This window comes from Macrotis lagotis, chromosome 1 (genome assembly GCF_037893015.1).
Source record: "Macrotis lagotis isolate mMagLag1 chromosome 1, bilby.v1.9.chrom.fasta, whole genome shotgun sequence".
Classification (NCBI taxonomy): domain Eukaryota; kingdom Metazoa; phylum Chordata; class Mammalia; order Peramelemorphia; family Peramelidae; genus Macrotis; species Macrotis lagotis.
The window spans coordinates 348,388,323-348,414,125 of NC_133658.1; the positions used below are offsets into that span (position 1 = coordinate 348,388,323).

General features: G+C 38.7%; 1 protein-coding gene across 1 annotated transcript in view; it reads left to right on the forward strand.

Moving 5' to 3' along the window:
* The window catches only part of PPP1R16B (protein phosphatase 1 regulatory subunit 16B), a 142,824-nt gene that overhangs the window by 27,355 nt on the left and 89,666 nt on the right, over positions 1-25,803 (forward strand). Inside the window, exon 2 of the mRNA XM_074211961.1 lies at positions 4,015-4,383. Within this exon, the coding sequence (XP_074068062.1) occupies positions 4,080-4,383 (304 nt within the window). The 5' untranslated portion in view covers positions 4,015-4,079. The remainder of the gene's footprint in view (positions 1-4,014; positions 4,384-25,803) is intronic.

Genomic DNA, 25,803 nt, shown 5'->3' on the forward strand with positions numbered 1-25,803 from the left:
TTTTGAAAAAAAGTGAAAAAAAAAACCCTTCCACCAGAAACAGAAATTTTCTCCAAAAGCAGAAACTCATACTAGCTTACCATTGTATAACATTTTAAGGTTTCAAAGAATTTAACATAAATTTCAAAAAGATCTCTGGACCTGGAGTCAGAATAACCTAAACTCAAATGTAACCTTAGATATTTAACTGGTTATGTGACAAATCCTGTCTGTTTCAATTTCCTTATCTATAAAATGGGATAATAGCATTTTCCTCTCTAGAGCTGTATGAGGATCAAATGAGATAATATTTGTAAAATAGTCTGCAAATGCTTAAGTGCTATATAAATATTAATTGTTCCTATCTCATTTGTACCTCACAAAAGTCCTGATACAGAACTTGGGTATAACAATTGATATAACAAATGTGTACCATTCTGCAAATTTTAAATCAGGGCATCTAGATGGCACTTTGAATTGAATACTGGTCTGGAGTCAGAAAGACATGAGTTCAAATGTGATCTCAGGCACTTACTAGCTGTGTGACCCTGGGCAAGTTATTTCATCCTATTTGCCTCAGTTTCCTCATCCACAAAATGAGTCTGAGAAGAAAATGGTAATCCACTCCAGCATCTTTGCCAAGAAAACCCCCAAAAGGGGTTATGAAGAGTCAGACATGACTAAACAACAACACTTTAAATTGCCTTATAAATTGTAGCTGTTATTGTTAATTATTTCCATTTTGTCAATGAGGAGATTGGAATCTGAGAGTTTAAGTTATTTTCCAAGGGGTTACACAGATAGAAAATAGCTAAGTTTGAACTTGAAAGCAAGTCTTCTTGACTCTAGGTGCTTATCATGTCTTTCTCCTACTTTCTCAAGAAGTCTCAGTTGCTCCTTATGCCTGTAGGATTAAATTTTTCTTTCTTGGCATTTTAAAACTTTCACAATCTGACTCTAGTCTATCTTTCCAAACTTAGTGCTTCTCCTTAATAACTTTTCTATGCACAATACATTCTATTTTTCATATCTGTGTCTTTGCCCAGGTTGCTCCCCAAGACTGACATGTACTCCCTCCTCATCTCCACTTTGTAGAATCCCTTCCTTCAAAGGTCTCTGCTCAAGTGCTTCCTCCTGGGGGACCTAATCCCTGTCTCCCAATTTCTCATGTTCTTTCTCCCACCCTGAAATTACTTTAGGTTACTTTTCTGTGTTTGTGTTGTTTTCCCCACTAGAATGTAAGCTTCTTGTGGGCAGTAACTGTATTATTTTTATTTTTGTATCTCTAACACTGTAGTATCTGGTACTTAATAAGTGTTTGTTGAATGAATGAATGAATGAATGAATGAATGAGTGAATGAATGTTCCCACCTGTATGCATTTCTGGAAAGATCCAAGAGATAAGAGTGATTTGGAGCTGCTGCTAATACATGCTTTCTCATGTCCTTGTCTTCATACACTATGTTACTTTTGGCAGATATTGGGCCTGTCACCAAGGAGAGGAAGTACTGGCTTCATGAAAGTAGAGAGGAGTGATGCAGAGAGAGAGAGAGAGAGAGAGATGAAAATCAGTTTCTAAACCTCAAAATTCTAGATCTGACTTTGTTGCCTTATCACTGGGGGAAATAACATCTTGAGCTTCACTCTTTACTGTTCCTTAATTAGACCAATGGGATTTTCACATAGAGGTGGAAAAATGTCTGCATTTTTTTTCTTTGTGAGTATTTGGAGGAAATTAGGCCATCTGACAAGGGACAGAGCTCTACCACCCAAGCCTGTGAGCTCAAAATACATTAATGAGTCTCAGCAAAGTCAGAGAAAAGACAGACTTTTCATTTTCTCTTAGGAAATTGTGTCTTCCACTGTCTTTGGGAGTGTCTTAACCTCCCTTAAGTTTTCTTTAGGAATCTGATATCATAGACCAAGGGAGAACCACCACCTAGACTGGGACAGGAAGTCAGATTTATACAATAAAATTCTCTGTGAGTTTTTTCTTGGCTTCCGCTTTTCTTTGTGCCTAGACAAGGCCTCTGAGGCCTTTGGAGGGGGGGAAACCTAGGTGGACACTCAAAGACTTGCATCTACTTAGGGCTCTACCACTTTATGACCTCAGCAAAGCAATGAAACCCCAGGTCATAGAATGTCAGAATTGGAAGAAACCATAAAAGATACTTGATCCAGCCTCAATCTTTTAAGAGGAGGAAAATAAGGCCTAGAGAGGTGAATCTACTTGCTAGACTAGTTAATAGTAGATCTGAAATTCAAACCAGTCTTCTAACTTCAAGTTCAGTGTGGGGAGATTTATTTCAACTTCCTAATCTATCAAATGGGCATAATAATCCCTGTACTGTTTTCCTCATGGATCTATCCTGAGAATCTCTTGACATTAGTGCTTTGGAAAATATGAGGTCCTAGATGTACCATTTTCTCCTCTGTTTCCCACATCCTTTTCTGCCTATGCACAGCAACAATAATGTATATAGTTGAAAAGTACATGATGATTTCAGGTTTGCAAAATACTTTATATGTGTGAGAAATGTCAAACACATGGTACTTCCACAATGTTCCCAAGTAAAGTTTGATCACATTAAAATGTAATGGGGAAGGGGTAGCTAGTGGAGTCAGGAGGACCCGAGTTCAAATTTGGCCTCAGACACTTAATAATTGCCTAGTTGTGTGACCTTGGGCAAGTCACTTAACCCTATTGCCTTAAATAAATAAAAATTTAAAAATACCTAAAAAATATAATGGGGGAAATAAAAACCCTAAAGATACAATAAAACATAGATAATGTGAATATGTGATTTTCTAAGTTATTATGCACCTGTAGGGTTCCTTTTGTATCATTTAATTACTCTGTTTTTGGTTGAGTTTGACGTCACTGATATTCCTCAATCCTTACAACAAATCAATGAAGTTTAATAAACTATAATGATAACCTATCATTATCCCTATTTGACAGATGAGGAAACTGAATCCTATAGGGGGTGAAGTGACTTGCCCAGTGTCATATAACTAATAATTCCCTAGATAAGATTTGAACCCATGTCTTCCTGACATGGTTCCAGGTTCCATGGTACCATATCCTGAGTCCAGAATATTACAACATAGATGCAGAATCCCAGGGTGGAAAGGGGCTAGAAACTTCATATAATTCAATTTATCTTCCTTCTATAGCATCTCTAACAGGTAGTCATGGACATCTTGAATTATTCTAGGTTTTTAAAACAACACACTCATTCTCATTGAAAGGCAGCGTGGTGTAATGAAAGGAGTACTGGACTGGAGTGAGGAAGACTTGAGTTCCAATCTGAACTTTGATACTTATGAATTGTATGACCTTAGAAAGTCATTTTATTTTTGTGGGCCTCAGTATCCTTATCTATAAAATGAGGGGGTTTGATAATATGATTACTGAGATCTTTTCTGCTCCAAATTTATTATCCTATGTTCTATTGTCTTCTAATTGTTAAAAAGTTCTTCATCATAGCAAACTGCCCCTTGTCTCCCTGTATCTTGCCCTATTATTTCTAGTTCTGCCCTTGGCAGCCAGTAAGAAAATAAATATTATTGTTCTTTCTCACATTAATCCTTCTCATAGTTGTTGACAGCGACCATGTGTACCCTTAGTCTTCTCTTCTCCAAAGAATACATTCCCAGTACCTTCAGGTTTAGGAAACAGGTTCCAACATCTCTTATCCTCAGCACCCCTTCACTAAATCCACTTCATTCACTTGCTGGTCATGGCATCACCTCTCTGTCATTGTCGTCTTTGAGAATGAAGGACAAACATCATCATCAAAATAGGATAAGAATACTAGTACTACCTACTTCATGGGGCTGTCATGAATAAAGAGCTTTGGAAACCTGAAAATGCTATTGTGATTTTTTACTATCCCAGAGGTTAAAGGAAAAAATAAAAACTGATCCTATATGAGTTCCAAGGGGAAAGGTTGTTACCAGTGGAAGGGATTTGAGGATTCCTGGTTTTCTTGGCTCTGATAATCCATGTCCACTTCTCCTTCATCTCTACAGGCTCCCACCATGTTGCAGAGGATCAGCAGGAGGACCCCTTCTCCCCTGGTTCGTGGGATACCACCATGTTAGCCCTGCAGAGCCCAGGGGCCACGGAGCTCTGTTCTGTAGGGGGAGACATGATGGCCAATCACGTGGACCTCCTGACTGAGCTTCAGCTCCTGGAGAAGGTGCCCACCTTGGAGAGACTGCGGGCAGCCCAGAAACGCCGAGCTCAGCAGCTGAAGAAATGGGCCCAGTATGAGAAAGAGCTGCAGCACCGCAAGCGGAAACATGAAAAGAAGAGGAGTACTACCAACCGTAAGAAGGTGTCCTTCGAGGCCAGTGTGGCATTGCTTGAGGCTTCCTTAAGGAATGATGCTGAAGAAGGTAGGGTGTGGCTGCTATCTGATCTGATTGCCTTTGTGGGCAGGGTGAATGTGGGAGCTGGGTGCTCCCAGCTCCTTGGGTTAAGCCTTCCAGCCCCGGAGTTGGGATTTGGGTAAAGGCAGAAGCTCTGTTTGGCCTCCCTAGAATCTTCTGCACAGATTCAAATAGAAGAGGCAGCGTGGTATGATGGGAAGAGCTCTGTCTTAGAGTCAAGAGACTCAGGGTTGACTCCACTTTCTGGTATTTCCTCATTGTGGGCCCTGACGCAAGTCATTTCAACTTTTGATTATCAATATCTTCCTCTGGGAAATAAGGAAATAATAATCCTTCACTTGTCAATCTTGAAGCAGAGTAGTCTATGAGTGGTAGTTACTGTTTTGATTATCCTTTCAGGTCTGTGCATCTCTTCTTGTTCTCTATGTGCTGCTCTTCCAGACTGTCCTGAACTCTATCACATGTGCCTTGGATGATAGTTGTCTGCATCTCTATATATTGATGTTAAACTCTTATTATACTTTATTTTTCTTTTTCCACTTAATAAACCTTTATTTTTTTCTCCATTTTCCCCTTTCAATTGAGAAAAAGAGAAACAAAATCCTTATAACAAGTATGCATAATCCAGCAAAACAAATTCATGCATTGACCATGTCTAAAAATATATGTCTCATTTTGTATCTTGAGACCATGTCCTTTCTATTAGGAGGTAGATAGAATATTTCATCATTGGTCCTTTAGAATTATGGTTAATAATTACAATATTGGAGTTCTTAAGTTTTTCAAAATCATCATGATATTTCTGGTACAGACATATATAATAAAAATTGTTGGTCTTATATTGGCTGTGTTATCTTTTATATCATATAACCTCTTTGAACCTCAGTTTCCTCATCTGTAAAAAGGAGGTAACACTTCTACCTACCTCCCAGGATTGTTGACTTGATTTTTGGAAAGAAAGAATTTACAAATTTTAAAGCCTTAAAGATATTAGCTGTTACTATTGTTCTATGATTTCTATTAAAAGCAATAAATTTATTTGTGAGTGAAAATTCATGTTTAAAGAACAGTAACTTCCTCTTCTTCTCCATATTACTTTGTATTTATCTGTGTTTGGGTTGCCTCCTCTATTAGAATGTAAATGCCTTGAAGGTATTTGTGTCTTTGTATTCCTAGATCTAGTACATGCCATATTTTAACTAAAGACCTATTGAAGAAATGAATGATTAAATTAATGGAATTTTAAATATATTAGTAAAAGTACATATTTGATAAGGGTGTAGCAACCAGTCAACTTTCCAATCCATTTCATGTACGACCTAGTTACTGTTTATAGAGATCTCAAAATAATGAACATATCCTGCAGTCCACCCAGTTGGAGGAAGCACCAGGGGGTTTACTTGGGTTCTAGAAGTGAGCTCAGCTCAGTAGACTCACCATATAGGCATATCCAGCCCCTTCTTTTTGGGATTTGCATAGCTGTTGTCATCTTGAGAAACCACAGCCCTTTCTGTATTTGCAAATCACTTTTAAGTTCCACAGGGTCTGCTTCCCTTGATTTTTGTTGCTGTAGGAAATTCATTAGCTTTTTCTTCTCTATCTTTTTTTTTGCTTTTTTTATTTAAATTTATTTTTATTAAAGATATTATTTGAGTTTTACATTTTCCCCTAATCTTGCTTCCCTTCCCCTCCCCCCCCACAGAGAGCACTCTGTCAGTCTTTACTTTGTTTCCATGTTGTACCTTGATCCAAATTGGGTGTGATGAGAGAGAAATCATATCCTTAAAGAGAAGCTGCTCTATCTTTTTCACATCCCTTTCAAAGACCCATTTCAGTTTTCTTCATTATGGCTGAGGTACTTCCCAGCAGACATTTCATCCCCCTTTCTAGCCTTTGACAAAGAATAATCACAGCAACTGATATTTGTGTTGTTTTTGGTTTTGTTTTGTTTTGTTGGTAAGACAATGGGGTTAAGTGACTTGCACAAAGTCTCACAGCTAGTTAAGTATCAAATGACTGAGGCCACATTTGAACTCAGGTCCTCCTTACTCCAGGGTTGGTACTGTATTCACTGTACCACCTAGCTGTCTGTGTCATTTTTTAATGGTCACAAATCATTTTCCTCATAAAAACCCTGTGATGTAGGTAATAGGGGTATTATCAGCCACATTTTACAGAAGAGGAAACTGGGCTGGCTCAAATTGATTAAGTGACATGTTTAGCTTTCCAGAGCTAGGAAGTGTTAGATCCTGGAACTAAATCAAGATCTCACTTACTCTATCCCTTTCCATTCCATCTTATTGCTCACTAACCACTGCTCAGTTTGGGAATTACTAAGGTATCCTGGTGTCATTTTTCTGTCTTGTGGTCAAAGCAACCTATTCCCCTGCCTCCCTCACAAGTTGGTGATGTAATGCTCAGATTAGATGAGATTATATCCCTTTGAAAAGTCATTTTTATAGAACTATCCAAATGTAGGATGGGGAGATTAATCCAGCCCTTTAAGATGTAGAAAAAACCAAGAACACACTATATGTATGAATGAAATCTTTGTCAGGGTCACTAGAATCTAGGGATGCTGATGAGATATTAGGGGAACCAAGAAGCGATGAGGAAAGCTTGTCCTCTGTTCCAAGTCCTTGGTTTCCTGTTTGGGGTGCATGGGACTCTGTGCTTACTGATTGGCTGGTATATTTAGGTTGTAGCTTGGAGGCAGCAGCCTGTGGGGCTTGGGGGGGGAGAAGCTGGGTGAGAGTGATGCCAATTTGGGCCATGTGGGTGGTTTTTGAATAGTTCTTCTTTGGGCTCTGCTTTGGTCTGAGGCAGGATGAAATCCATAAATCCTTGGGTCAGAGTGTTCCCTGTTCAGGCAATGTTGTTCAAAAGACTGGAGAAATGGCCACATCACTAGGCTCAAGGTGTGAGTTCAACACCCCTCCCATCTCCATGCACCTGCTGAAAAAAAGGTGATTTCTTTTTCCACCAGCCCCCAACCCTGTCCCTTTCCTGAAAGAGAGAGAGAGAGAGAGAGAGAGAGAGAGAGAGAGAGAGAGTGTGTGTGTGTGTGTGTGTGTGTGCAGCTGCACTGATGCTTTGATGCTGCCTGCTGACTGCCTCCCTCCTTCCCAGTTGCCTGAGTATGTGGGGAGAAGCTGGAGGATGCTCAGACGCAGTATCCCTAGTGGGAGGGTTCCCCGGGGTGGGGGGGGTCCTTCCCACTAGCAGAGGAGGGAAACCACCCTTGGGGGCCCAATACTAATAGCTACTGTGGGTTTTGTTACCAGGTGCATTAGGCTTGGGCACTCCAGAACAGAGCAAGGCAAAGGACAATAGGGTACTTGCTTATCCCCTTCAGTCCCTGGGCTTGTCCCAGGAGCACTATTATTTCTAGTGGGATACTTTGTGAATCTTTCTCAGGTCCCAATAGTGAAACTTTTTGAGAGTAAAAGCTGTTTCACTGTTGAATGATTATACCTTAGACTTTATCATTACTGCACCTGTTCCATCTTTGTGATTTTTATCTACAAATATCTCTTCTCATAGTTTCCTGTTCTTCCATCTTTTTCTATTGTCTTACTTCTTCCTAAACCTGTTCTTTGTCCTTACTAAGATTTCTAGTCCTTTTACCCCTCCCTACCTTTTCTCCCAGATTGCATCTATAAATAAAGAAATTAACTATTTCTTCCATGAGTCTCTTGCCTTTTTTGGTGTCAGAGCATTGGACTTGGAGTCAAGAAGCCATGAATTCAGATCTTGTCTCAGACACTTATTAGCTATATACCTCAGGGCAAGTCATTTAATCTACATCTGTTTCCTCATCCTCAACAGGGTTGTTGGTGCAGATTAAATGAGATATTATTTGTCAACTACTTACACTTAGTAGGTGAATAATAAATGCTTTAGTAGCAGGGTTTCTCCCATGTTCTAGTAAGAAAAATGTTGACTTGAGCTCATTTTTATATAGTTTAGATGTTTACGTACTATCTCAGTGAATCATACTATTTGTATGGGCAATGGAGGCATTCATATGGGAATTGACTTGGACATATGGGTGAGCTTCAGGGTGTTTTCCTCTAAAGAGCTCCATGAACAAAAATAAATCAATAAGCAACAAGCATTTAACAATTGCCTCTTGTTGGTCAAACCTTATGCTTGGGACTAGGAATATTCTCTCTCTGTCTCTCTATCTCTCTCTCTATCTCTCTATCTCTCTATCTATCTATCTATCTATCTCTTTGAATGTTATTTTAAGGGACTGGGAAACAAATAGTCTCTACCCTAAAGGAGCTTACATTCTTTCTGAGGGACAACCTGCCCTCAGGTGAACAAGGGGCCAGGGCCCTTTTAGACTCCAAAGAGCTTCCCCTAAAGTAGACTTTTCTGGGTAATACTTTATACCCGATTTTATGCATTTAAAAACATTCATCTGAGACAAGATCCACTTCCTTTATCTGACTGCCAAAAGTTCCATGACACATTATTTCCTGCCCTATGAGGATATAGGACCATAGGACTGAGAGATGTTGAGAACCTTAGAGATATTCCAGCTCAAACCTGGACCCTGGAGATAAAGCAGTTTGTCTCAGGTCACTCAAGACATAAAGAGCAGAATTGGGATTTTGTCTCAGGTCACTCAAGACACAAAGAGCAGAATTGGGATTTGAACCCAGATCCTCTGATTCTAGATCGAATGCTCTTTTCCCTTCACTATGCTGTCTCATCAACAGTTAAGCGCAGTCTGTTAATCAGTGTAAGACTGTGTGCGTCTGTGCACTCATATGTGCCTAACCTCTTATATAATGACATAATGCTAGAATCTAGGTTTGGAACAAGATGTTCCCTCTTTGGTTCAAGAGCAGGACAAGGTGTATGAATGACTCAAGAGCTCCGAGAACAGTAATGATGGTAGCTGTTGGTTCTCTACAGCCCAAAAGCTGGAGAGGGGATGGGGAGATGAATTTGTTTCAGTCCAAAAACCTTTAATGACTTAGGAACATTTGTAAATAACCTTTAATTTGGGGACCAGAGCTGAACCAAGTCCTGGGGGAAGATGAAAATTATTTGGATCCAGATCTGGCAATAGAAGGATGCTTGGGTACTTGTGCCCAGGGAACCTGGTAATCTCATAGGCTTTCTTAAGCCACAGAGGCCCTAGCAAACTAGAATTAGAGAGCTCCCCAAAACTAGGATAGTAGGGACTTGGTAGTAAGCTAAAAGACAGAGGGGCTTAAAACCTTCTCTCTCATCTCTTTCCAGGAATACTCAGAAACCTCTTACAAGTAGTGGAGGTTACTTTAACCCCTAAAAAGCAAGAGATAAACAGTAGTATCAAATTAATGAATACATCAATGGAATATAACTAAATTTGCAATATTCCATACCTATTGTCTTCTACCTCTACAAAGAAGGAAAGAGGTGCATCTTCTCATCTCTTCTTTGGAGCCAAGCTTGGTTGTTATATTTACTCAGCATTGGTTCAAGTTTTTTCTTCTTTTCATTTATACTGTATTGTGTGTACTATTTTCCTAATTTTTATTTACATACTTGGCCTTTGAGCATGCCTAGTTTGTCTAATATGGAGCCTTTGCATCTCCTACCCTTATTTTACTCTGCATCAGTTCATAAGTCTATCCATGTCTCTCTGAATTCTTTTGCCTTCATTGTTTCTTAGGATGTGGTAATGTTCTTATATTCACATACCACAATTTGTTAGCAATTCTGCAATCAGTGTTCTGTCCCCATTTTCAAAATGAGGAAAAATAAGGTCTAAAGAGATGAGATAACTTGTTAATGGTCTACATTAACATGACTGCATTAGGGGCAGCTAGGTGGTGCAGTGGATAGAGCACTGGCCCTGGAGTCAGGAGTACCTGAGTTCAAATACTGCCTCAGACACTAAATAATTACCTAGCTGTGTGGCCTTGGGTAAGCCACTTAACCCCACAGCCTTGCAAAAACCTAAAAAAAAAAATGACTACATTAAAAGTTAAGAGAATTGTGGCTTGAATCTTGATCTTCTGATTTTAGACCTAAGTAAGACTTTTTCCACCATGCCACACCTGAGATATTTCTCTCCAAGACTGGGCTGGCATCCCTAAAGCCAAAATTTAACCCCCCACAGTCAGAATCCATTTCCACTTCATGGTTCTCTAACAAATACATGAAAATTAACTTTAAAAGGATCGGGGTGGGGGCATTATTAAATTTTGTTGTAAGGAAAATACTCAATAATTCATAAAATGCTATGGAGTTTGGCATTGATATGATGAGGGAAAATACTGGTCATCTATTTTACATAAAAGGCAATAAATTATGTGTAACAGAGAATAGCAGGGGAGCCCAATGGGCACTGCCTAGGGCTATGAGCTACCATTTAGTTGCTGAGTGACCTCCAAATCTATTAATTTCTCTGGGTCTCTGTTTCTTCATTTGGAAAATGAAAAGCACCCTGATTTACTTCATGGGTGATAGAGTAGGATAGTGAGGAAGATGTGAATGTCTAACACAGCAGATATAAAACCTATTAACCAGCAGGGGTTTGAAAAGACACAGATGAGCAATCAAGCTGGTTATTGGTCAAGCACTGGTTTTAGGTTTAAAAAAAATCAAACTATTTTCACAGCAAGCCCACTGGGAGGCACATGTCACACCTGGGTCATAGGTCATCCCTTTTTGCTTTACACTATTTTTCTCAAACTCCTCAGAATGTCAGATGGGATGTTGAGCCACGTGGACTAAATTATATGTCAACAGGGCTGCTAAAAACCAAGAAACACTTGTCTCTGCATGTGATTTTTATGTCTGCTTTCTTGGGTCATGAAGATGGAATTTTCCACTGCAGACTTGGAAACTCTATGACTGCCCCCTCCCCCAGGAATATTATGCTTTATCACTAGTGGATTGTAGTTCTCATTAAAATCCATCCTTCAACTTGTAGTGGAAAGTGCCAATCACATCTAGAGAAAGAACAATGGAGTCTCAAAGCAGATGGAAGTATATTATTTTCACTTTTTTGTTTGTTTATTTTTTGTTTTTTCTTTATCATGGTTTTTCCCTTTTGTTCTGATTGTTTTTTCACAATATAACTAATATGGAAATATGTTTTACATGATTGTACATGTTTAACCTGTATTTTATTACTTGCTGACTTGGGGAGGGGACAGATAGGGAGGAAGAAAGAAAAATTTAGAACTCAAAATATTACAGAAATGATTGTTGAATTTTTATATGTAATTGGAAAGAATACTATTAAAAATAAAAATAAATGAGGTAAAAAAATCCATCTTCCTCCTGGCTTCCCTTGAAAAATCCAGGCAAATGTCGCTTGTTGGTTGTTTCTGTTACTCTCTCAAAATATAGATTACCAGTCTCCCCTCTCTCAGCCCCCTCCCACAACTTTCTTTACAAGTGAATTGTTACAAACACTTGTCCTTGGTGTGACTTCATACTCATAAGGTTTTTTTAATGGGCCAAGTAGAAAATTTGAAATGATTTTTTTTTTTTGGCTGTAATAATTATCAGCTAGCATTTAACTGGCAAGGCATTTTAAATAGAAAAATCTCACTTGATCCTTTGTTATCAGTCGTTAAGTGACAGGCTCACATATGTTAAGTGACTTGCCCAGAGTCACATAGATAAGAAGTTTCTAAGGTGGGATTTAGACTTATCTTTTTGACTAGCATTCTCTGCCATCTAGCTGTCTATTACATTCCATAAGTACCAGCTGTAAAGAAAAGTCACTCATTTTTAGGAATATGAAAAGCCCAAAAGCTAGGTGGTGTGGTGGATGAAGTCTTGGGTCTGGAGTGCAGTGGTTAGGGTGATGGACTTAGTGTATTCTACTCCCTTCTCTGCCAAGGAGGAGTTCTATGATTGAGAGCAAGGCACTTTAATCTCTAAACTTCTGTTTTCTAATTTCTAAAATAGGAAGAATACTATGTATCTCACAAGGCCAGTGTGAGGTTCAGATCGGACTATGATTGTCAGGTGTTTTGTAAACTTTAAAATACTTTAGTAATAGTAATGGGAGAATCAAATGGGACCCAGGAATTGGCACCTATATATGACACCTTATCTTTTCTTTGGATCCCATCATTCCATTTGCAGGTTCTGCAGAGAAGAGCATAGTTAATAGTTGATAGTAATAGGTAGAAGTTGTCTGAAGGATTTTTTTAAAAATTAGAAACAAGTATATTCCAAGAGAGTTGGGGTGGGGGAAAAGAAATCAAAGAATGTTTTTGAAGAAAGAAAACTCAGCTCTTCTAAATTATCAACTAATTACTTTAGAAAATATACTAGAGTCACCAAGGAATAGGACTTTGAACTAAAAACTGTCAGAGAATGAGCCTGCTCAGGGCATCCTGTTCTCTCTTTTTTTCCATTTCCTTTTTTTAAAAAAAATTTTAATTGATGTCTTTTGTTTTTACATCTCAGTTATTTTCACTTTCTGTTCTTTCATCAAGAACCTTCCCTTGTATTGAAGAAAAATACTTTTAAACAGGCATTTAATCCAACAACTGAATTTCATGGCTATGATTTTCACTTTTCTATTGAAAGAGTTATAGACCTAGAAGGGACCTCAATTACTTCAACCCCCTCTTCCATTGTAAGAAAGAGTTATAGACCTAGAAGGGACCTCAATTACTTCCATACTCTTCCATTATACTTATGAGAAAACTGAGACTCACTCATTGAAGTGACTTGCCCAAAGGTTACCACAGTAAGAATCAGAGGCAAGATTTGAACTTAGGCCTTCTGATTCCAAAGTCAGCATTCTTTCCCTGGTACCACTCTGCCTTTACAAAATTTAGTTGTTTTCTTATCATCCCTCCAAATTGTACATAACATCAGAGTTTGACTTAAAAAACCAATTTTACTAATGGTTTACTTTGTTCTAGTCACTATATCTATCACTACATATCTACATGGTCTGTTTGGGTCCAACCTGTGATAGAACATTCTGAATGTGTCTTGGTCTGATCAGCCATGGTTGGATACAATATAACTTGTCTCTAACATAATGACATCATTTTGGTCTTCTTCAGTAATGAAGGACAAGAGCAAACCAACCAATCAACTTTATCTGTATCTATATATACATATGTATATTTTATATATACTATGTCTACATGTATCTTTTCTGGCTTTGCTAACTTTATGCCCCATCACTTCATAAAAGTCTTCCTGTAAATTTCCAAATTCCTCATTCATCATTTTTAAAAACCATGAAATATTCACTACCCTATTATATTTCTATACCACAATATATACAAGTCTTTTCCAATTTATGAGCAGCATTTGTGTTTTCCCTTTATTGCCACCACAAGGAATTTTACCCAAGATATTTCCATCTACAACCATGCTTGTTCCCTTTGCCAACAAATAAAAATGAAAATTGTGATAATTCTTTTCTGTTTCACCTTCATTGATTCTGGGATGCCATTTGACTTGGTAGAACATAATGCCATTTTCTTTATGTTCAATGAGATTGGACTCATTTCCCCTTGCACAGACATCTCAGAAAAAATAGACCTCAATCAGATAATGATATGATCATTCCCATATTGAGCAGCCCATGTTGTAGGTGCTAATCAGAAAAAGAAGAGCAAGGGAGATAGAACCCAAAACTATGAGTGTGAGAAACCCAGAGAGGTTCTGTGGTCCAGGGGAAATAGCAGTGGTTTTGGATATAAGACTCCTGGGTTGAAGTCTCCTTTCAGCCACTAATATAATCTCTTCTTTTCTTAGATACTCATTTTCTTCTTGGGTCATATGAGATCCTTAACATTTGTATTTTTCAATTTACAGGGTTATTTTGAGGGAAAGATTTTGTAAATCTTTTAAAAATGGGAGTTATTAAATAAGCAATTAAAATCCAATGAGGAAAAAGGGATCAGCATCTGCAATGTGATATCTCTTTCTCTCCTTTTTTGGATCTACACATTCTACTTGCAAGTACTGCAAAGTAGCATCCAAGAATTCAAGCAACTTTTACTACCAGCACAGCTGGAGATATATGTCTTTCAAATATGAAAGCAAAAAGTTATTTCAGTAAATAACAACCCCTGAAAAAGCAGGAACTAAATGAGTCAATCTTGTGAACAGAACTCTGGATGGGTCTAAAGCTAAGCATCACTAAATAAATGCTTATTAAGCTCTTTCTAGGTGCAGTATATGCCAGAATGGGATGGTGTGATCACAAATGGCACCAGGGCCTGCAAATCTCAGAGCCCTCAAACTATAATCTAGGAGGCAGGTGAGACCATGGGGGAAGGTCCCAGCCAGGTAAACCTGCACAAAGTCCAAGGGAAAAGTCTCCCTAATCAAAAACCAATGAAGATCTTCAGGAAGACCACGAAAAGCCTAAACCAAATCAGAGACAAAATATAATGGGCTCAGGTACACAGTGAATCTGTCTGAGAGCAGTAAGGGGTACCATGAGCTCAAATTGTAGGATCATAGGATTTAGAGTTGAAAGAAACAGTGATATAACAAGCATTTAAGCACAACACTGCAGCTTTGATAAGAGCTGGGCCCTGCCCTCATGGAGCTCATAGTCTACTGGTAGAGGGATAAGACACATAGGTAACTCTATGATGCAATATTCCCCTTAAATGCATACCAAGCAGATTGGGAGGCTTTAGGGGAGGGAGAACAATTGTTAACAATCTCTGGGAAACCAATTTATCCTGAATAGATAACAATTGGTTTAGAGGATAAGTAGCGATTCAGCATTCCTGAAATGTGATAAAAATCCAACCCCTTCAAGTTTATAGATGAAAAAGGTGAGACCCAGATGAAGCCTTGTTCCAGAATAACAATTACAGGATTTGAACTCAATTCTTCTGACTCCATATCCAGTGTTCTCTTTGCTATATCTTGACAACACATTTTGAGTCAGCATTAAAAATCTAGCTTCTTGGCCAGCTAGGTGGCACAGTGAATAGAGTACCGGCCTTGGAGTCAGGAGTACCTGGGTTCAAATCTGACCTCAGACATTTAATAATTACCTAGCCACATGGCCTTGGGCAAGCCACTTAACCCCATTGCCTTGAAAAAAAAAAAGAATCTAGCCTCTTGACTTTCCAAGATCAAAGCTTCTGGGAGTGTTGCCAGGGAGGCTTCTGAAAGGAGGCAGAGGTGGGCCTAAAGAGGAAGGACTGAATGAGGGGTTGGTACCATAGTATAGTTGGTTATCTCTTCTTCTTTACATATCTTTGGAATAGCTAGGTGGTGCCCGGTCTGAAGTCAGGCAACCTCGCTGGGTAACCCTGGGCAATTCACTTACTCCTGTTTGCCTCAGTTTCCTTATTTGTAAAATGTGAAGGAATAGCAAACCACTCCAGTGTCTGCCAAGAAAACCGCAAATAGGAGCACATCAGCTCTTCTCCAAAGCCCCTCATATCCTGTCCATTAGGAAATTGTCTACTGTGTGCTCTAGGTTATAGGATCACCGACTCACTGCAATTGGCCTCCCATGGTTTAGGTGTGTTTGCTGATGAGTCTATACTGTTTCCTCAGGCCACAGAAATCATTTGCTTTGCTTGTGCTATTTTAATATAAGACTCAGTTTGTCAATTAGAGAAACTCTTTAAAAGGGTTCCTAATTAGCTTCTATAAATTACTCTCACTAACCTTCCTGCATTAATGTAATCTACTCCCTTGCTAGTCAAACATTTAGGAGGTTTCTCAGTCTCCCCCTGACCTATTCCTACCCTCCTCTTCCCTGCCAGGTTTCTAGGATCTGGTGGTCAAGGTCACTGTGATTTCCCTGGAACATTGGCTAAATCTCCTTTCATCTTTTGGTTGCGGAATTCTCATTGAGCCCCCTGCTTGCTCCAGTTTTCCTATTGATCTGTGATCTCATCATCGTAGACTCTGTCCCACTGCCAGTCACAGCTCTAGATTCCCACCCTAATACTCTTTCTCATCCTGGGTGACCCATGTCCATTCATGGTTCTTCCTTAAACCTTTCATGGATGCCAGTTTACTGGAGATCTTCTTCAGGTTCTTTATCTTACCCTTTTTTATGACAATGCTTGACCTATCCCATCTGTTACCTCTTTCTCCTGCCACATGGCTGTCCAGTTATTTTTTTACTCCTGTGCTCAGTCATGTATTCTATGCCCCTTCTCCTATGATGGACTATGGCCTGCTACTCATATTTCATCCTAAAATTTTTTTTCATTGATAAACTGGGGAGAGGTCTTCTTTCAAGGAATCAAATCCATTGGAATCAAGCTCAGTTAGTTTGGGAATAAAGTACCATTCCAGAAAGCAACATTTTAAGTTCTCCATGAAAAGTTGTAAATGGCCTGGTTCCCTCAGTGGTGGTGAAAAATATCCCTATTTTCCAGTTCAGTGCCAAGATGGTACCAGTGCCAGCTGCTGATAACTGAGCCAAGCTGGAACGAGTAGTCCCTGTACTGGCTGTGACTTTCCATCCTTTTGGCAAGTAGGCTAGACCTGGGAGTGAAAAGGGAGGGCTTTAATTGAGCTCATTAGTAGTATTCCCCCTCCATTCTTGCTAGTTTCCCAGGTTTTCCTGGTAAAAAAAAATGCTTTATAAAGGGGCTTATATGGAGGTGAGATGATTCAAGGAACATTTCTTCAAACATCGCTTGATTGTGGAAACTTGGAAAATATTAAGTCCCAATAATGCTAGGTTTCTAAAATTATTATTATTATTATTATTATTTTTAGCTTTTCACAAGGCAATGGGGTTAAGTGGCTTGCCCAAGGCCACACAGCCAGGTAATTAAGTGTCTAAGACCTGATTTGAACTCAGGTACTCCTGTCTCCAGAGCCGGTGCTCTATCCACTGCACCACCTAGCCGTCCCTAAAATTATTTTCTTGAAAAGAAAAATGTACATTATATTAATTCAATAGGCATTTATTAAGCACCTGCTAAGGGAAGAGTACTGTGTTCAGTGCCAAGGAAAACTCAAAGTTTAGATAACACATGGGCCCTGCCCTTCTGGAGCTTACAGTTCAGTAGAATGGTAAACCATCAATGCAGATATACCACAAATGTGGTGGTATGATGAAAATTGAGTTGGATTTGGAATTAAAGGACATGGAATTGAATCTTGCCTCTGCCGTTTACTAACCAGGTAACCTTGTGCCTCAGTTTTCTCATCTCTAACATGTAGGGCTTGGATAAGATGACCTGTTGTAAGGACCTCAAAAATCTAAGACTGATGATTTTATGAGCCACTTAATAAACACACAAGGTGGTTTCTCCATTTCCAGTACCTAGCGAACTTATTTCAAATCTCTCTTTCTGCAAAAGTTCTTTCACTGTTAGTGCCTTCTCTTAATGATGGGAGTTGTCTCTCCCATTAGGATGTGAGTTGCTTGAGAGTAGGAACCTTGTGTTTACCTTTCATTGTATCCCCAGCATTACAAAATGCTTATTGACTGACACTGACCAGCATAGTATCTGGCACAGAATACTTTCTTAAGAATACTTTATGATTTTTGGATAAAGAAGTGGTCTGATAAGGGAATATACTTATCACCCAGAGGGATCAGAGCTTAGCAAGGGTCTGGCATTAATAAATATTAATTTAATAGTAAATGTTTGATTTAAATAAATATTAAATAATTGAATTCAGAGAAGGCTTCACATAGGAAGTCACATTTGACTTTCTCCCATATTTTGAAGAAATGTTATTGGTAGGACAGATTTGCCCTTGAAATAAGCAGTTGGACAGAGGCTTCTTGCTATAATGGCTAGAAAGCCAACCTGGAAGTCAGAATGATATGAGCTTAAGTCTCCCCTCTGACAAATGCTTTCTTTATAACCCTGGGTGAGTCACTTAATGTCTCAGTGTTCCAAAAAACTCTCTAAATTATTGACTAAGTGCTGATCTTTATTGGTAGAGAGAATTTCCTCGCTAGGCAGTTCCCTTAACTAATGAAATCACAGGTCTAGGGGAAAAAAAGTACTGGATTTAAGAGGGGCCATTGACTTCTGGGGAAGTCTTTGATGGTGAAAGATTTTTTTTTCCATTCTGTAAAAGTAACTTTAAAAGATTAGATTCATTTAAAGCACTAATTTGCTAGAACAAATATAGGTTTAGAAGTGTGCATGAGCATATTTCTTTCACTTAAAAGATTTATTCCCTGCAGCTCTACTCTTGCCCCCTACTTCTAAACAATATAAACCCTGTATATTTGTAAATCTATTTTGGGCTAAGATTATTCTGAAAGAAACTATAGTCGTATGGTACAGTGGGAACTGTTGAATTTGGAGGCGCAGATCCTGAGTTCAAATCCAGATTCTTTCTCTTAACCTGGGTGATCTCAAGCATGTCACTTCACTTCTCTCTGCTTTGGTTTACTAATTTATACAATGAAGGACTTTCACCTCTGGGGTCCTTTCCAACTCTCTACCTTTGGTCCTATGGATTCACACTTCTCTGGGGTGATTGTTGGGGTCTGTTCAATCATTTCAGTTGTGTCTGACTCTTATGACCCATTTGGGTTTTCTTGGCAGAGATACTAGAATGGTTTTATTTCCTTCTCCCACTCTTTTTACAGATGAGAACACTGAGGCAAATAGAGTTAAGTGACTTGTGTGGAGTCTGTTCAGTTATTTCAGTTGTGTCTGTCTCTCATGATCAATTTGGGGTTTTTCCTAGCAGAGATACTGGAATGGTTTTGCCATTTCCTTCTCTCACTCATTTTACACTGAGGCAAACAGGGTTAAGTGACTTGCCCAGGGTCACACAGCCAGTAAATTTCTGAGACTGGATTTGGACTCAGAAAGATGAGTCTTCCTGATTCCAAGCCAGAATTCTATATCCACTTCATCACCATGCATGCATGCATGCATGTATATACATATGCATACATACTCTTTATCAGACCTGTGGTTTCATTAGTGTAAAGAACTTGGTGGGAATCTTTTTACTTCAGTGAAGACCAACAACTTCTCTGCAGTTTATAATCTTAGTAATTTTAGAGAACCCTTGAAGCACTATGGTTAAGCAATCTGCCTGTGTTCACACAAACGTTTTGTCAAATGAGGCTTGAGCAGCGGTCTTTCTGACTCTGAGGCCAGCTAATCATCATCATCATCATCATCATCATCATCATCAATAATATTAAACATTTATAAGGAACTTTAAAATTTACACAGCACTGTACATTTATCTCATCTGCTCTTCACTACTACCCTAGGAGGGAGGTGCTATTATTATCATCATCATCATCATTTTGCAGATGAGGAATCTGAGGCAATCAGAGAGGTTAACTAATTTGTCTGGCATCACACAGCTAATGTTCGAGGTTTGAACCAAGGTTTTCCTGATCCCAAACCCAGGTCTCCTACTACCTAGGCACCTCGGACTAGACCATGTTGCTTCTCAGATAGGAAGAAAAATTCATCAATGATCGATAGATAAACATTCTTTATCTATACAACATATAATTGTATCCCTCATCTGTGATAAAATATGCATATATATTTAAAATATATGTATTTTTTGCCTAGTTATAGACAGTGACAGAGCTATCTTTTAAGGGGATGTTGAAACTGCTTCTCATTCAAGACAGCAAAGAGATTGGGCTCCCCATGCATCAGTGGGAATCTGGGGCCTAATGTACAATGTGTAATCATATCCAGCTGTACCCAATGCCCCTGGGACTTCCTGTCAGTGCTTTGATATTTATACGGATCCTCCAGAAGTAGGAAAAGAGGGTGAGATTGGGGTCAGATTCCAGAAGGCTTGACTTGGCTCCTTGGGGACAGATCAATTGGCTCTCACTTTACTGCTGCCTACAAGTCATTCTCAGGGGAGTTCAGATCTTCCAGTCAAACACTGGCTTTCTCCTCCTGGGGAGCGACTCTGACCTTCAAAATGCTAATGTTGTGAAGCCAAGTGGTATGATAAAAATCTATAAAAGTAGGATGGACATAGAAAGAGAAAAATGGATGGTCTTTGAGTCCTAGAAATTATTGTGAAGGGACTACCCGGGAAAGAAAGAAATAATAACAATCACTCTTTGGGCTTTCCTGATCACTTTAGTTGTTCCTCCTCAGATTTCTATTTATCTGTTTACATGCTGTACATCATCCTGGTAGAGCGTGAGCTCCTTGAAGGCAAGGACTATTTTTTGTTTAGTCTTTGTATCCCCAATACCTCTAAAGGAATCTGGAATGTAATTGGTACTAATCAGTATTTATTTGGTTGAATTCCAGAGTACTCTAAAAGTTTACAAAAATTATTTACAATAATTACCCCAAGGGGTAGATAGCATATTATTATCTCCTTTCACAGAAGAGGAAACAGGGAGCAGCAAAGTGATTTATCCATGGCCATATTGGCGGAAAAGCTTCAGAGTCAAGATGTAAAAATAGATTCCAGGTTTCCTAGCTTAGAATAAAGTCTTTACATTTCAATGGCTTCCCATTGCCTATAAGACAGCATTCAAGCTTTTCTGCTTGATAGTTCAGGCCTTCCAGAGTCTGGCTCCAGTGATCCTTCTGGGTTTCTCTTATGACATCCCTTCACATATGTTCTGCTCCAGTCAGATGTATCTCCTGCCCATCTCAGCACACCTATCCTTAGACAGGAGAGTTTAAAGAGTCCTGAATCCAATGAATTCAGAGTAGTTTAGTTCTGCTGAGTGACCTCTTGGAGAACATGGATTTTTTTTTTTGTCTTTGCAACCACAAGGCTTAGTATAATGCTAAGCACATAATAGTTCCTTAACATGATAAGTGACTGCCTTTTTGATTTTAGGCTCTCTGAGTTGAGAGAGTGAGGGTGACAATTGGTGCAACCCTGCCTCTCAATTTACACTCAAGTCAAGACATCACTCCATGATATCATTGGTCCTCTTCCAAAATGAAGAACTACAACAACAAAGGGAAGGAAAGGCTTGGGTTAGATCAGGGGTCAGAAAAGTACACCCCAAGGGTCAAAGATGGCCAGCACATATCTTTTTTTAATTGGAAAAATGTCCAACAAAAGTGGTACAAAATATGACTGTTGACTTCTGACCTTTGTGGCCCTCAGTTGCCTTTGGTCAGAGTTTTCAGGCCCCTGGATTAGATGATCTCTATGATTCTGAACAACTAAGCTATTCTTTGACCTCTTTGTCTTTGCTAATGATTTTGACAGGTTTGGAATGCTCGCTCAATCCTGTTTATAGCCTATGGGTATCTATGTGTTCCTCAAGGATTAAATTAATCCTCCCTCCTCTTTCAGGAAGCCTTCTGTGATGATCCCTGTGTGCCCCAAATAATCATAGACCTTTAGTAGCATTTGAAAATACATTAACTTATTTGAGCTTTACAACAATCCTATGAAGTAGGTGCTTTCTGTTGTTCTATCATCTTTTTCAATTGTGTTCTATTCTTTTTTTTACCTCATTTAGAGTTTTCTTGGAAAAGATAATGGAGTGGTTTGCTGTTTTCTTCTACAGTTCATTTTACAGATGAGAAAACTGAGGCAAACAGGGTGAAGTGACTTGCTCAGAATCACACAGCTAGTAACTATCCTGAATCCAGATTTGAATTCAGCCTTCCTGATTCCAGGCCCCAGTTCTCTATTCAATATACCACCTAGCTACCCTAAAAAAAAAAAAAAAAAAATCTCAGTTTTACAAATGAGGAACCTGATATTCAAAGAGGTTAAATGATTTGCCCCTGGTCATACAGAGCTTTTGTGGCAGATATAGGACGTGAATATAGGCCATCCTGACAATAGGTGTAGTATTCTGTCTACTCTATCATATTGTTTTACTTCACTATTTGTATATTTTATTTGACTGTATCACAAAGAGCCTTATTTAGATATACAGTAGGTCTCAAAAGTCTTCATGTAGTTTTAAGCTATTAAAGTACAGAACTCTTGTACAAATTTAGTAACCTCAAAATGCTCAAAGACTTTTGGAATATCTTCTATTGTCATCTGTAAGTCTCAATAGCCCAACTAGACCCAGTGCCCACCCCAAGAGAACCTGTCTTATATTGTTCCAAATTTAGGTTGAAACTTTCCCCAGATCTAGCTTGCATTGAACTTTAGTCTGACTTATAATTATAACTTTAGTTATTTTTAAGCTTTGTGATGAAGACAAAAAATCCAGCGATAATGAAAAAGAATATTTGTTTTGAATTAAAATAATGCGAAGAAACACCTTTATAAGTGTATGTGAATATATACATACATATTTCCACATGATAATTTTGTGTATATCCTCTGGTGAACACTCACATCATATTTTCTCAAAGGGCTCTTATTCAGCAATAGTCTTTATCTGGAACAATACATTGCTATTGTGTCTCTCTCACAGGGTCTAGCAGTGTTCTAGACATAGTGTATGCCTTTTTAAAAGTCTTTTGTTTGAACCTACACTGAACTCATTATCTCATTTTTTCAGTTTTTAAGGGTATTCAAATAAGCTAATAAATGAAAAGATTCTTAAGGACATATAAAGGGAAAATTAGGGATGTTTTAGGTGAGTGTATAACATTGTATATTTTATTGTATGTCATATATATATATGTGTATATATATGTTATATACAGCTTTCAATATAGCATTGAAAGCAACTCTGGACCCCAGGAGATGCCAACAGCAATGAATTTGGGGGCAAAGTTTGGAGATATATTATTGGCTGAGTGGTATAGTGGGTAGAGCTTGAAACCTAGAGTTAGGAAGATCTGAGTTCAAATTTGGTCTCAGTTACTCAGTTTGCCCCCTTTGCCTCCTCTGTAAGATGAGAATTATAAAAGCATCTTCCTCCCAGAGATGTTGTGAGGATGAATTGAGAGTGTTGTATAAATGCTAGTATTATTACTTGGGTTCTTAGCTCTACTCTGAAAAACTGGCTTAGATGTGCCAAGTTGTCAAATGAGGGCACAGGTTATATATCTTACATTTCAGCACAGGGCTCTGGAGTGGTAGACACTTGATAAATATATCTGTCAAACTGAACTAAATTAAAATAAATTGGATTCAACTGATGTGGGCTCTCCCTGCTTGGAGAAGATATTTTATTGTCACCCTAACTCACTGGGGTCATCACTTCAAGTCGTTTTGAGAGATTGTGCTCAGATCAGGTAATTAAAAGAAGCAAAAACAATAATTGACATTTATATAGTGTCCTTTATCGTTTACAACTGTTTCATATACATTATTTCAATTAATTTAATTATTAGTGATGATGTTTTCATGTGGTTATTGATATTTTAGATTGCTTCCTTTGAAAGAATTCTTTGACCATTTATCAATTGGATAATGACTCTTATTCTTATAAATTGGAATCAGTTTCCTTTTTAACTTAGAAATGAGGCCTTTATCAGAGAAACTTGCTACAAAGATTTTTTTTTTTTCATTTACTTGCTTCTTTTCTTGTTTTTACCTAATTTGATCCTCACATCAATCCCTTAAGGAGAATCATGCTTCCTCATTTTGCATCTAAAGAAATAGCCTCCAAGGAGGTGACATGCCCATTGTCACACATCTGGGAAATGTTGTCACAAGTTGGTTTTGAAACCATCCCTCTGCTTGTCAGACTAGACACTCTATCTATCTTTTCATCCATCTCTCTCTATCTTTCCACCTACCCATCCATCCAGCTATTATCCGTCCATCCATCTATCTATCTATTGTTCCATCTATCTCCCTATCATCTATATTTATCTTTCTATCTTTCCATCCACTCTATCTTTCCATCTATCTCTATTGAGCAATCTATCATTCTTTCTTTTATCTATCTTTCCATCTATCTGCCTATCGTATCTACTAAACTTTGCTAATGCTAAGAGTTCTCCTTTCCAACTGCTGCAACCATTTCCCTGTTTGTTGTTGTTCAGATGATCAGCCATGTCTGACCCATGTGGATCATACTATTCCTAGGTTTTCTTGGCAATGATTCTGGAGTGGTTTGCCAATTCCTTCTTCAGTGAATAAGACAAACAGAGCTTAAGTGACTTGCCCTACGTCACATAGCTAGTGAGTGTTTGAGGTAGGACTTGAACTCAGATTTTCCTGACTGCAGGCCCAGTGCTCTAGCCACTGAGCCCTCTAGCTGCCTCCTATTCAATTCACTGCAGTAATTCTTCCATCTGTGAGTGATGACTCTTACTGAAATTCTGGAAGCATTTTGGCATGTGTTACTTTCAAGTTTGTATTGTAACTCTGCATACACATGCCTTGTCTCCCTTATTAGAATAAATTCTGGGAGGAGTGATTGGGGGGGGGGGGTTCCTTTGTTTTCCCTCTTTGTGCTAATGCTTTGTACACAATCACTCAATAAAGGTTTGTTGCATTAGTATTGTAGACACTGAGCCCTGGGGACCCATGAACCACACACCCTTCACCATGGGGAAGCAGGCTCCCTGCCCTGGAGTGACCTGGCTCCTATTTCAGGAGGCCACGCCAGGCATGAGGGCACTTAGGTCTGAAACCTGACCCATATCTTCTTGCACAAAGCCTGAACTGGAGCTAGGAATTCTCAGGCTCCTGGGCAGGCAAGGAAGAAACAATGCCAAAGACAGCCTGTGACTCTTGAGGGACAATGAAACTGTAGAATCAACAGGGCTTGTCTAGAGACCCCCTGGTCCCAAGTTTCTATGTCCATAGCCCCATTGGTTGAAACCCATTGAGAATCAACAGTTGGAAATGACAGTCCTATGATAAACTCACCATTTTTATGGCTTCCAAAATCAAAATATCACCTCCAAGTCACCACTTCCCTTTATATGTTGTCTTCCTCTAGCAGTATGCAAGTACCTTGAAGTCAGGGACTTTTTTGTTTTTATATTTTGTTTTATATTTTGTTTTATATTTTGTTTTTTTGTTTTTTTGTTTTTATATTTGTATCCTTGGTATGTCCAGATTTTAATAAGCACTTTCCTTCCCTTTATTTTCCCTTCTTTTCCTTCACCTTCCTGGTAGTAATATAAGTTAGCATTTATTTAATGTTTTAAGGTTTGCAAAGTATTTTACAAAAATTATATCATTTGATTCTTATAACAACCCCATTCAAAAGATAACTTTTGCACTTGTGCAGGATCACACACTAGTAAATATCTGAGACTGTTTTTCAGGTCCAATGTAACTATGGGAAAGACTACAGACCCTGGTCAACTCACTTTTAAAATGGGGATATTGATATTTGCACTTCCTACCTTTGTCAACCTTAAACCTGGACATGTGAGTTGTCTTTACTTAGATCCAGAGAAGGGATGTGATATGTCCAAGGCCATGGAATGAACAATAGGGCTGGAGCTTGAACCCAGGTTTTCTGATGGCTTGTCTAGGGTTCTAGCTGCGTTATTTCATGGACTTGACCCACAATAATAACTTAATGTAATAATTTTTCTGAGTATGGCTGGGGAAAAAAGAAGTAGTCTACTTGTTTAGCCCATTCTTGTGATTCCATAGGCATAGGGATCTTCCATTGAG